We start from the raw sequence: 14,291 nt of genomic DNA, 5'->3' as shown, positions 1-14,291 counted from the left end.
AATAATTCATTGCAGAACAATAATATTAACCTTAACAATAACGACAATGCGAGAATAATCTCGGAAAAGAATGCATTGGAAAAGAATTTGAAGAAACATTCGTTGTTCATCAATGCATTATCGTGGAAACGATTCAGTACGGCAAACAATAATAAGAAAAAACTCGATAACAAAAACAAAAATATCGCTTTTAGACAACCGCTCGATAACATTCCCATTGTCGATAAGAACAAAAATATACAAACGCCTCAGGTGAGTTTATTCTTAATTATCACTGATATTTATCTCATTTTCGTGACATTAGATTACCGTTAATTTTCCGTTTAAAGGTTACTGTTCACTCGTATATATATAGGGTTTATATATATTTTATTATTTTGATATATATTTTAGGGTTTATATATATAGGGTTTACATTGTTTACGTTTGTTCTTGAACGTTTAGTTGTTCTTAACTATTTTGTAAAAGTTCTTACTGCGAATATATTTCGTAACACGTGGATTTTCTACATTGCTTTTCTACTTGCTGAGTTCAGTAATTTTGTTGTATTTACGTTGATATAATCGTTCAATCGGAATTTATCTTTAATCGTTAGAAAAATTAATTGAATATAATATAAGTTAAATGAAAGAAATGATTTTTTAATTGACAGTTAAAACGATGTTAAAAATGTTTCTATCATTGGCTAGATTTGTTATTTTATTTGTAGACTCGTCCATCGATTAACATCTTCTCCCAGATTACGTAAATTTGTTCAATATTTAATTACATATTAAAATTTCCTTTTTTATATATAATATATATACATAACTATATTATTTTAATTAAATAAATAATTATGATACAAATATATATATGTGACTTAATAAGCACGTGTGTCGGGTGTGATTCAATAATCGTTGACTCGCTTAGTTCATAGACTCGTCCATTGACTAACTTTTTCGTAGACACAGTTTTAACACGGTTATTGATCAAAAAATGTTCCACAATTATTATACGAAAAAAAAAAGAAGAAAAAGGAAAAGAAAATGAAATAAAAAATATATCATTGAAATAAATGTAATAAAAATGAAAAAAATAAATTTGTGACAGACAAAAGCGCCAGCGTCTAACAACAACCATACAACGCACAATCCAACGTGCGAGAAATTGGTACAGAAACCATTGCCACCTGGACCAAGAAAAACTGTCATCCAAGCGTCTACGTCAGAACTGCTAAAGTGCCTCGGCATTTTCCTACGCAGGAAATGCACGCGATTAAGGGACTTCCAAGCTGGGGATGCAGTAATGTGGCTTAGAACAGTCGATAGGAGTCTCCTGCTTCAGGGTTGGCAGGTAAATTATCTTTTAAACAATATAATAAAATAAGCAAAATTTGATAAATTAAAAATAATCATTAAAGTTACGAGACTTCTTTTTTTTTTTGAGAAAGAGAGAATACATTTGTTTTATTTCTAACCCAACGATCGTTAATTATGCTTGTCAATGTATCATTAAATTTTCAAGAAACAAACTCTCTCATGGGAGGGAAGTTACATAAATTGGTAGCATGCATCAAAGATCCCTTCTCTCGATTCTTGTCCACGTCCATTGGGAATAAAAGCGTAGAAAAGTTCACATTAGTCAATTCTAATGTTTCTTTGTTTAAGAATTAACTCGTCAATATAGTTCTTTGTTTTATTTTTTGTACAAATAAAATCAAGAATGTCGTATAAGATTCTTTTTAAGAAAGACAATGTTTATAAATATTAATAATTGCATTATAGGAACTTTAGGTTATTCTAAATTTTAATCACTGAACGTATAACGTGCATGTTATAGTAATTATTAAATATTATTATTTGAAATAATAATAATAATAATAATAATAATAATAATAGGATGTATTAATAATTTCATTAGAAACTCTAGGATATCCTTAATTTTCATAACACGTATGGTATACCATTCAAAATATAATTGATTATTTGTTGAATATAGTTAGACTATAATTGTTTAAATAATTATTTAGAAATTAGACAAATAATAGTAATATTAAGAACTCAAGGAACATTTGAAAATTAATTAAACAAAATTCTATATAAGTGCACGTTATAAGATTCTAGAAGATTATTTATAAGAAATCGTAAAGAAATTTGTCGTTTATTCTAATATCATTTGCAGTTAGTATAAATTCAACTTTTTCATATGTATCAAATACGAAAGAATTTTCTTACAATTTTATCGATCGTATTACGAAACGTTCGAATATCGATTACGATATGTAACATTGCATAAACTCAAAGTAACATCATTTTAACCTAATCTCTATAGTCAACTTTGAACGTTTACATTTCCAAGAAAGTTTTTTTCGTAACGTGGAATGATCATCGCGTTTTCACGACGATCGCGATAAAACGTATATCGATTGACTCACCTAAACGTACACGCATACACGCGCGCGCACACACACACACACACACACACATAGACACACGGGCGCATTTACGTCAGAGTCTATGTTCATCGATCTTTGTCATTTTCTTTCTCTTTCTTTCTCACTTTAAAAAAAAATATTCATATTTTTAATAATAAAACATATGACAGGAGAAGAGCAATGATGTTGTAAGATTTCATGATAGATAATTGGAATAAATTATATTATAGCTCCCTTTTTGAAAAGGGCGTTGGCCCTACAACAACAACAACAACAAAAAAGACTGATTGAACGAATTTCGGTATAAAATAAAGGACATTAAAATTCCGGATGCGTTCGTGCTACGTTTCGTCTAACATTTGAATGTTCTCCTCGCGTGCTTTTATGCAATCTTTGATAAACTTAAAAGATAATTATTTTCAAATGGTTTCAACGAAACGTTATGCGTGATCGTATACATTTTCTCCAATACGATAATAACTAATTGTACAAATTTCATTAATTATAAAAACAGATAAATATTTTCTTTTGTTATTATCGTATTTTTAAACTTCATCTATATTAATAAAATATTTTCAATTGATAAACACTGTCTATTCAAAAGTATCTTTAATGAACAGATATTGTAATTTAAAAAATAACGACGGTAATTTGATAATGAAATAATATGATTTATTATGTACAATTAATTAATATATATATATAATGAATTTTGAGCATGAGATAAATTATTTGAGAGTAGATTATTGAGAAGATGGTCGGTTTGATTATACTAACACTTGTAAGAGAACACGAAGGAAAAAAATGAAAAACATTATCATGTCCTATACTGACAACGAAATTACAACAACGTTTTTGAGAGTGTTGAAAAGAGGGAAAATCGTTTAACCGAGAACCGAGTGTTGTATTAGTAGGAAACTGGTAAAAAGAAGTGAACAATTTCGATGCTGGTTAAAACTCACGAACTCGAGAAAAACGCGAGCATGTAATCATTTCGTTCAAACCAACCCCCCCCCCCCCCCCACCCCCATCGCGACCGTCCGAGAAATGCTGTCGCGTTGAGACAGCCGACAAAGGACGTTCATATGAGCGGTCTTTATGAATTTTCAACACTGTCATGGGAAATGAGTAGAACTATGCGTGGGTGAGACAAAGACAAAGAGTCCAAGTTAGAGAAAGAGACGGAGAGAGAAACCACAGGGATGAAGGGGTGGTCACGTGCAGCAAGAGGGGTTGCGCAGGGCAACGTTGCAAAGCCACCCCTTAGATGTAGAAAAATGCGGCAGGGTTCTCGAACAGGGACGTTCACCCCTCTACTACCGAATGCGGAGAGGGTTTGGATTTCGTTTCGTGCATTGGCCCCTACCCTTAGCTTTATGGGGTGTCCCAGGGGATAACAAGAATGAGAGAGAAGGCAAATACATTAATGTGCTATTCGTGTTACCAATGAGATACCTAATTTCATGCATCGATTTTTTCCATTTCATTCAATTAGTATAGATTATTTTTTTATTAATAAAAAATGATGAACTTTCATTTGAATTTTTGTATTTTTCAATTTTTCTTTCTATTTATATGAGTGTATAATGTTTGATATACTTTTTTTCTTTTATGTTTAATATTAATCATTATATAATAGAGTATCGTTTATGTAGATATTTCTATGTACTTATTAGTTCTGTTTGACAAACTATCGATACTTTGAGGTGCATATCGATATTTATAGAACACCTGTCGATAAAACGTTCAAAATGACGAGTAATGAAAAATCAAGGTATCCTGACCACGGTAAATCACTTGCGGTTTGCACAATTCTGAGGTTTCCACGTGACATCAACAAGCACTGATCTTATAGCTGCACGTGTCAAATCTAATCAGTTTGGATTTGACGTATTTTACTTGTTCTAGAAACTCGATAAGTAGAATACGAGAATAACGTTTTAAACACTTTTTAAATATTTCTGTTCTATGTAGAAATTAGGAAAGCAACTTGATTTATTATTAATAGAAGATGTTCTATCCTTCATTTTAAATAAAATAAATAAAATTTGCATAATCATAATGAACATTTAAATGATTCCATTATGTTTGTCTTCATTAGGAAAAGGACAAAAATTTATTTTTAAAATTTATTAACAATTTTTCGATTTTATAATAAGAATATAATTAAATTGTTTAAATAAATAGAGGATAATTAATGCTTTAAAATGGTACCTCTATCAAGTCTCTACGATTTTTCGTTCCGAAGATATAAGGAAAACAAGATTTCCATTCATAATTCATACAACATCTGCTTATAGTAGTAAAAGTGCGTAAATTCTTAGAATTTATATAGGTTATTGACCCAATTATGAATGAAATTATGTAGGTCAGTGGGTCAACGTAAAAATAATTCATTCATATGGGAATATCTCAGAAAATAATAATCGTAGAAACTTGACTAATACACCATTTTAAAGGGTAAAATTTTCTCTATTTTTTAAACTTATTTTTAATAGTTAATAAATAATCTATTATAAACAATTGGTATAAAAAATTTCTTAAAAACCAAATGCATCCTATTTCGTCATGAATAGTAAGCATTCAAATCGTATGAGTGTTTTGTAAAATTGCATAAATTGATATATAGTTAAAAAACAAATAATTTTGTCATTAAAAAATTAATTTATACCCTATATGTAGTTGGAAATATTTTAGGAACTAACAGTCGTAGAGACTTGATAAAAACGTCACTTTAAAGCGTAAATTATTCTCTATTTTTCAAACGTATTGTTAATAATTAATAACAATTTGTTATAAACAATTTTTATAAAGAAAAAAATATTATAAATAAATAAAAAAAAAATATTATAAATATAATTTATAAAATATTATAAATTCTTAAATAATTTATAAATGAATGAATGTTTTTCAAATAATAAATATTCAAAGTAAACGGAATGTAATTTCAAAATAATCGTGTTAGAACGAATACTCTTCCTACTATTACTTATTGGATATTCAAGATGATTGAATTTGTTATCTTACCTTCGATCTTCTCAAATTCTAACATTTTCGATTAGATCTTTTCTTGTGTAAACGGACACCAAAGTCTGCCAATATATTTCGCATATAGGCATTCCAGATCTACCGATATCTTTGTAGACCATGTCCTATATACATTTTCTTTCACAGTTCATTCCAATTTTAGTAAAATTCCATTTAACAATAGGTTCATCTATTATTTCCAGTGACATTTATTCAACTCTCTATTATTACAAACTTCTCACCATGTTGAGAATAGACATATCCAATCGATTATTTCACGATACTTAATTATAATACGAACAAATTTATTTTATTTTCAATCAATAGTCTTCAATTATTATTACAAATAATTTATTAACAACAATTATATAATATTCCCATATTATATTATTATTAAAAATTATATTTAAATATAATTAAAAGTAAACTAGAGAGATTTTTATATAATGTATGCAAGCAACACGTAGTTGTTTAGACCCAACATAAAAACTAATCCATTGAGTCTAGACAAGCCACAGTAATAGTCCTTCATAAGATATGTTATGATTTAGAATGTCATTAGTAAAAAAAAAAAAAAGAATCTGGTTAAGAGGAAGCCATATGTTGTAGGTGAAAGGAAAAATGCATTCTTCTTTTTCTTCTTCTTTTTCTTTTTTTCTAAACACGTGCATAGGGAATAGAAAATAAAGCAAAGAAATATATATATATATGTATAAGATAATTAGATAGATGAATAGATAGATAGATGGAAAGGTAGATATGCATTCCTGATTCACGTGGAAGCCAAAGAAACATTATCTCTTTCGTCCCTTTAGTTCGATTAATCGTATCATCATAGAGGGGACTTTCAAAAGAGAATAAACTTTTCTTACTCACGTTTCTCAAGCTAAGATATATACATATACACATATATGTATGTATATATGTATATAATACCTAAGTTAGGACTAGGAGAAGGTAGACAAGGTGTAACGACAGGTTGCTCACCCCTGACCAATATCGACCGAACGTGTGGGGGTACTTTGGTATTAGTATTACCATTATATCTTTCCCTTGTTACTTTACCCTCTCATTGCATCAAGTTACTATATTTATATATTACTATATGTTTGTTAGTATTTTGCTACAAACAATTTATCTTACGTAGTTCAAATTTACACTTACAAACATCACACACATACGAAATATTCAATTAAAAATAAATATTAAATATAATATATAATATTTAGGAGAAGAAATAAATTTAATGTAGATAGTAATTAATGATAAATTGTTATTATTATTATTATTATTGTTATGAATATTTAAAATTATTTATTGAAAATCTAAAATTATATTATCACCAATATCGTCATAAATTCGAAAGAGACTTAAATAAATATCCAAATAAAATATAAAATACTATAAAAATCATTTAACCGCATCTATTTAAAAATTATCTATAAAAAGAACTATAAATAATCGTATATTAATTTAAACGGAAATTCTCTCATAATTCTCAGCATCCTAAATTTGTAATAGACTTAAATATACATCGCAAGCAGATAGATATAGTTTGAATATATCGTACCAATGATTACGTAGAAAGTTGTCACAAAGGAAAAGGCAAAGATAGACAACCAGAGATAGAGAAAGATACAGAGAGGAGTTGTTATTGTAAACGGAAGCAAGATGACGATGATGACGATAATATAGAATGACGTTAATAGGAATATAAGCTTTGTATGAATGTACGTAGGTATAACTAAGGACTAAATATAGTAGTAGTAGTAGCAGAGTAGTAGAGGGGAGAACGACAATAGAAACTAACAGCTAGGTAGGTAGATAGGTAGCTACCTAACTAACTAACCAACCAATCAAGTAACCAAGCAAGCAAGCAGCAGGTTGCTGGTTGGCGGGAAAACGTATTGGGGGCATCGATCCTGTCGGGTCATCGCGGGGTCTCACCGTTATAATGCACCTACATGTGCAATCCTCGAACCATTGCACCTACGTGCACCCACACGACTCGATGCGCTTACCTGCGCACGCGAATATCCAACAGCAGCAGTAGCAGTAGCAGTAGCAGTATATTGCAGCCGTTTCTATTCGTGTACACGATCACACGGCTCATGGGATATTTCATGCGGTTACTCTGTTCACATCTTTAGCTTCTATTATTCTCATATAATATCGGTCTTATCGAGAAAGAAAGAGAGAGAGAGAGAGAAAGATAGGTCCAGGTAAAGCCATATTGTGGTTATATCATTATGGATCGTGAACAACGTATACTTTAGACTAACACTATCAAACGATTACAACCCTCCATAACTAACTAACTAACATCTCCTCATTTTCTTCCACGCCCCAACACTACCCCTTCGATAGGTAGATACGCTCGCCAAGTTGAATATCGGCCTACCTATCGTGTCCTAATTTCTTAATGAACACCCACGTTTCTGGAACAAGAGGTGTGAACTTTTATGTTTATCATGTCGAATGATTATCCTTTATGTTTAATATGAAATCAATGAATCTAGAATAAAAGGTACGATTAATTGTTTCGAATTCGGTGTTCATTTTTGATTCGTTGGTTAATCAAGTAGCCGACAAAATTTTTACATGACGATTTTTATAATGAAGATTTTCCATTAGGCCACCTTGTTTATCTTTGATATATTTATACGTTTTCTATCTCTTTACATCGTAGCTTTTTATTCTTATCAAATTTGCGGATTAAATTTCCTTTTATTCTTCCAAGAAGTGTTTCTTTAGTAATCGAACTATCGATTGGTCTTCGTTGCAGTGGAAGTAACGTGACACTGTACTACATGAATCATCCATTTCACCCTTATTTTTACAAACGTATCCTATTAAATTACGAGTTAAAAGAACGTGGAAAACTTACGACATATTATTTTATTTATTATTAACGAGTATATTCATTTCTATATATTTCAACGACCTATTATTCAATTGAATTTCTTTTATTTTCCTTTTCTTACAGGATGTCACATTCATCAACCCAGCCAACGTAGTGTTCGTGTATATGCTTGTAAAAGAACTAGTCGATGGTGAGGAAGCTTCCGAGAGAGAACTTCAAGCAACCGTACTAACATGCCTCTATTTGAGCTACAGTTACATGGGCAATGAGATTAGTTATCCTTTGAAGCCATTCCTCGTCGAGGATAGCAAGGATAAATTTTGGGATAGGTGTCTGTTGATCGTCAATCGATTGAGCTCCGAAATGTTACGAATCAACAGCGAACCTAATTTCTTTACCGAAATTTTCGCCGAACTGAAGGTTAGCCAAATTCGTTATTTTCGAAGCTTTCCAATGATTTCATATATAAATACGATAATATAATATGTTCGTTATAAAATCTATTGAAATGTTGCATTAGAATGATTAGAATATTTCTATTTTTTGTTGAATAAAATTAGGCTTGCGGAACGGACGAGCGTGGTAGCCTATCTGGAAGTGGCCTCGAACGGAGTCTCGTCGTCTCCGGAGTCGCGGTACCCACCAAGGCGGCTTGACGGAGCTACACACATCTGTGGGTGCGCATCTACCCGTACAGTTGCGACGTTACGACGCTCTGACGACGGTCGGCACGACGACGAGGAGCTGCGATCGCAGCTTGACCCCTCCGCATCGACCTCGGCCTCGACCTCGACGTCAACGTTGCAACGCCACCAAGATTCTCAACAGCAACTCCAACTACCGCAACAACCACACCAGCAGCAGCAGCAACAAAAACAACATCAGGATATAATCATTCAAGGGGGTCGTTGTCCATCGTGCGGTCAGAGAAGACGAGAGGAAATTGTTTATACGATCGAGGATTTAGATGCGATCGAAGCACCGCCATTGGAATCTACGAGAACACCACCCCCATCGGCAAGTCGGACCTGCAGCTGCGACGTTCCGTCGTCTGTTACTGATGCACCGCAGACCGTTATCGACGATGACGACGGGGCTAAAGCCGAACTTCGAAAATATCGTAGCGTCGATGCTAGATGGGCCAACACGAGTTTCCTCTCACCGGACGACGCGATCTGGGACTTGAAGAAACACGCGAGCGAGGGCACGGAATTCCGTTGGGCGCTTCATACTTCGAGTACCGACGTTGACTTGGCTAGAAAAGCCAAGTGCAGTTGTCACAATTTAACGCCCGAAGAGAAGAGACCCCATGATGCCGTGCAACGTGGTGATCTTCGGAAGCATCACAGTGCTGAGACTGACAAATGGTCGATTAAACCTGATTATTTGGCACCACCTATGCACGATCTTAGAAAACACAGTAGCGATGATACGAGGATGGCACGCGAGGCCAGATGGACGTTACAGGTACCTGAGGTTTTACCTAATCCAAAACCTAGATGTACCTGTCCGAAGGCTAAGACGTTACCACCTCCACCGTCGCCGATCGAGCCACCAAAGCTCGAAGTAGAACAGCCGGAAGACAGGGTAGAAGAAGAGAAACCGAAAGAAAAGGAACATCCCGAGAGGAAAATGGTTTATTCTAAGTCATTAACACCCGAGGAACCAATCGCACCGCCACAGGAGAGGCCTGAATTGAAGAAACATGCCAGCGAAGGATCCAGATTAGCTAAACAAGAGAGAATCAAGGAACGACCGAAGTTGGTTAGATCAGCGCACCAAACAAAAAGCATACTCAGTATAACTGGTATGTCGAAAAAATGGGAACAAAAGGAAACCATTGCTAGTCCAACCGAGGATGTTAGAAAACCTCGTTCCAAGTGGGCAATGAAGCCGCACTTTTCCTTGCCAGCTGATAAAAAGGAATCGAGATGGTCGAGAGGTGACTCCGCGGATTCGGGAAAAAGTAAGAGTCTACGCGAAAGGCCGAGATACAGCATTCGCAGGAGTATGTCACCAGAACCGGATCCAAGGCACATGACGAAATTAGAAAATAGAGTCGTACGACGTTTGATATCACCCGAAATTACGGTTACCAATGCCAAATTCGTACCGTACGAGGACGCTTCGCCGTTGCCAAACGTTGGGGTTAAAAAACGGGAGCAAAAGCATATCAGCGAGATCAAATGGACACCGTACGATGGTTCACCGAGTGACGCGAGTATTGCTGGACCGATCCGAGCACCAACCATCGAATCTGAGGAATCGAAAAATTGGTCACCGTTTCACAACGTTACGCCAACTCATTGTCCACCAATGGCTACTGAACAATCACGTGCCGCAGAGGAAGACTTTCGTTGGCGTTTTCTCAACCAAGTATCACCTTTCCCAATTTATCAAGGCGCTTGGAAAGACGAGTCACCTGAGAAAACACCACCGAAAAGAGCACCGAGTCCGATTGAATCTTCGCCTGTTTGGTCACCCCAAGTACCAACCACGCCGATTAAAAGACAAAAATCGCAACTGCAACAACAACAATTATCGGTACAACAAGCGTATTCCCCGGTACAACAGAAGAAAAGTATCATCAAACACGAACGTCGTGGAGCATCGAAAAAGAAAGCTGCACTTCGTGCAATATCGGAAAGTGGATATCAGTTGGAGGAAAGATTGGCACCACCACCAATCCACACGATAGTACGTGCATCGAGCGAGGAACCAAAGGGTAGACAAAGGCCACTGTTGCTCAGATCGAAAGCACTTCTCGAAGTACCAACAACGATGGATCCTAGCAAAAGGTCGCTCAGCGAAGAAGTACCACGAATGCGATCTCGTGAATTAACACGTGGACCCAACAGGGCTAGAAGCGAAGAGGTGCCTAAATACAAAGATCCTTGGTTCTCCAATGAGGACGGTGAAGCCGAACTACGGCAATACGTCACGACGGTCTAACTTCGTTATCAATACGAGAAACATTTGTTTCATTTCAATCATCTAAACCACATCTAACCCCCATAATGTTTCATCGTTTTCCAATAATTAATTTCCCTTCATTTTCATTTAACCATTCCAATATTTGAATGCAACCTTTAAATTTGCCTTCCTTCACCCCATTGAAGATTCTACGATTGAATCCTGTGATATTTGAAGGACGGTCAAATCCTATGATTTCTATTTCTATTTCTTCATCATTTTAATTGATTTTCCTTTATGATTTTTTTTTTAAACGCAAACGTACGAAAACCGGTCGGAAATGGAAAGAAAAGTTTCAACATGGGTCCTTCGAAGCTGGCGTTTGAAAAGAAACAAGAAGAGAACCTAGTCGTTGGCCTACATTGGACTGCGATCAAAAATAATGAAAAATACAAAATGAAGGGACAAGGAAAAGGAAATGATGACTCGATGATGTTTACGATCCTTTCGATAAATCAAAGTAGGAGCTGCGTAAAAAATAAGATAAACAAATATGAAAATACGTCTAACAGGACTAAGAGGGGGGGAGGGGCGAGGAGGGGTCATGTATCGACGAAAAATCTATCGTCTATTAATTATCGTTAACAATTAGTATAACGCAAATACATACGAAGCATGACGCGTGTATTTATTCGATAAAAAGAAAAAATAAAAAACCATGGAGAACATTGTAGACATTTTTCGATAAAACACGAAAAACAATAATAAAAACGAAGAAAATTCTTTTTTTTCGTTTCGAAACTTTCGCGATCGAGATTGTTGTCGTCGTTGTCGTTGTTGTTGAAATTAACTAAAAAAAACAATATATCAATAACGACGATTTACACTAACAATAAGAAGAAGAAGAAGAAGAAAATAAAAAATTAAAAATACGCGTTAGAAAGAAATAGAAATGATGACGAGTAAAGAAAATAAAACAAAAAAAAAAAAAGAATAAGAAAATAAAAGAAAAAGAAGACGCGTTATATAGATATTCGAAAAAAAGAAAAGAAAAAAAACGTTTCAAGTATAAAACGCTGTGAACGATTTAAGTGAAAAAAAAAGAAAAAAAAAAAATAATAATAATAATAAAAAAACACAAAAATCTCGAAAGGGGGGAAAAAAGGAGAGAGAAAAGAATATAGAAATCTCTAATACAAAATAATAAGAATAATTATTATAATAATAATAATTAATATTAATAATAATATTAATAATAATAATAATAATAATAATAATAATAATAATAATGATGATAATGATGATGATAATGGTGGTGAGAAAAAAAAAATAAAAATTAAAAAATAAAAAGAACGAAAGAGAAAGAAAGAAAGAAAGAAAGAAAAAAGAAAATAAAAAGATAAAGACGGAGAGGGAAAAAATTCAAATACGGGACAATAGATCGTAAGCATTAGTTGTAAAACATTTTGAGTGTGAGAAAAGAGAGAGAGAAAGAGAGAGAGAGAATGTGAATTACAATAAAAAGAGGGAGGGGGAGGGGAGAGGATGATGATGACGACAAGAAAAAAGGGACGAAGAAGAAAAATAGTGACGATTAAAGTGAGAAAAATGAGGGAAGGGAAAATAAAAAAAGATTAAAAAAAAAAGGGCTGTAGGTATATAGAAAAGAGGTATATGTATATGTATACATATATATACCTCTTGGCGAATCGAGTTAATACGATATATAATTAATATGCGAGAGTTTAGGTATAAATAATATCGATAAATACGCTCGAATAAGCCAACGATAAGGACGAAAAAGGGTGGCAAGCTGAAGAAGAGGAGAAAGAGGAGAAGAAAAGGATATGTAAAAGGGAGAGAGAGAGAGAGAGAGAGAGAGAATTAATAAATAATAATAAGTAAATAAATGAATAAATAAAAATAAAGAAGAAAAGAAAAGGGATAAAAAGGTTCGAAGAAGAGGAAAGGGAAGGAAAGAAAAAAAAAAGGGAGCGAATATAAACGGGTTGCCCTGGTCGACCCGACCGCTCGATGTTCGACGAGGGTCAACCTGCTTGTTTCTTTTTATTCGCGAATAAATAATTAATCGTCAATACGAACGCGACGAATTCGTTTCGAAGATAAAACGGTGAATGTGTGTGAGAGAGAGAGAGAGAGAATATATATATTAAATATATATATATATTATTAATAATGATTTCCGTATTCAATGCAATGGGATTTAGGAATCCCAGTTCTCGATCGATTCAAGATTAAAATTTAAAAAAATAATAAAGAACAAAAATACCGTAAAGAGAACAGAGAAAGAGAGAGAGAGAGGGAATTTCGTTGCGTATGACGATGCGTAATTAATTGGTTTTTCTGTTCTTTCGCGACGAGTCAAAGAACATTTGTCGGCCGTTTATTATTTTTTCCATTTTAATTATTCAATTTATGTATGTATATGTATATATATATATACATATATTCATATAGATATTTTTTTTTTATTTAAGAATAAATTCAATATATTACTTTCTAAAAAAAAAAAAAAAAAGATATTTAAATAATAATTTATAAATAAAAAATATAGATATAAATGAACGGCCGATTAAGTTCGATGGCTCGTTTGTGCCGGCGAGTGCAATATGAATTAGGATTACATAAAAGTCATTTGAATTATTAAGACATTATTCTAACGTATGGTAAGGAAACGACAAATATAAAAAGAAGATAAACAATGGAAATAGAAACCAAAAGGGAGGATAGAAGTTTGACTAATTTGTATGTTGAATCGTGCACTGTTTAAAGAGTCAAACGTAAAATCCTTTACTTTTGTGATGTCGTTAAATTAGCAAAGGGACTATTATCCTTGAAAATACCGTACGACGTTAATTTTCGATTAATCGGTATTTTAAAAGGAAGAAAGAGAAAAGTGAGAAAAAGAAGATGAAGATGAAAAATAAAAATGGACTACTTTATTAGCTGCGTTATATTTCAAATGTAAATTCGATCACAGACTGCATCAGTATTTCTCTCATAATAGTTTATGTCGCGCGATTTATTGCGTTGCAAATTTAGTCGAGAAAC

General features: G+C 33.4%; 1 protein-coding gene across 1 annotated transcript in view; it reads left to right on the top strand.

Moving 5' to 3' along the window:
* The window catches only part of LOC122521400, an 11,864-nt gene extending 195 nt beyond the window's left edge, over window positions 1-11,669 (top strand). Inside the window, exons 1-4 of the mRNA XM_043642110.1 lie at window positions 1-252; window positions 1,093-1,335; window positions 8,430-8,635; window positions 8,867-11,669. The exon at window positions 1-252 is cut by the window's left edge and continues 195 nt beyond it. Of these exons, the coding sequence (XP_043498045.1) occupies window positions 1-252; window positions 1,093-1,335; window positions 8,430-8,635; window positions 8,867-11,258 (3,093 nt within the window). The 3' untranslated portion in view covers window positions 11,259-11,669. The remainder of the gene's footprint in view (window positions 253-1,092; window positions 1,336-8,429; window positions 8,636-8,866) is intronic.
* Window positions 11,670-14,291: the final 2,622 nt, after the last annotated feature.

This window comes from Polistes fuscatus, unplaced genomic scaffold (assembly GCF_010416935.1).
Source record: "Polistes fuscatus isolate 324 unplaced genomic scaffold, CU_Pfus_HIC Scaffold1, whole genome shotgun sequence".
Taxonomy (NCBI): domain Eukaryota; kingdom Metazoa; phylum Arthropoda; class Insecta; order Hymenoptera; family Vespidae; genus Polistes; species Polistes fuscatus.
Note: the sequence above shows the minus strand (reverse complement) of the source record. Positions and strands in the feature narration are given on the sequence as shown.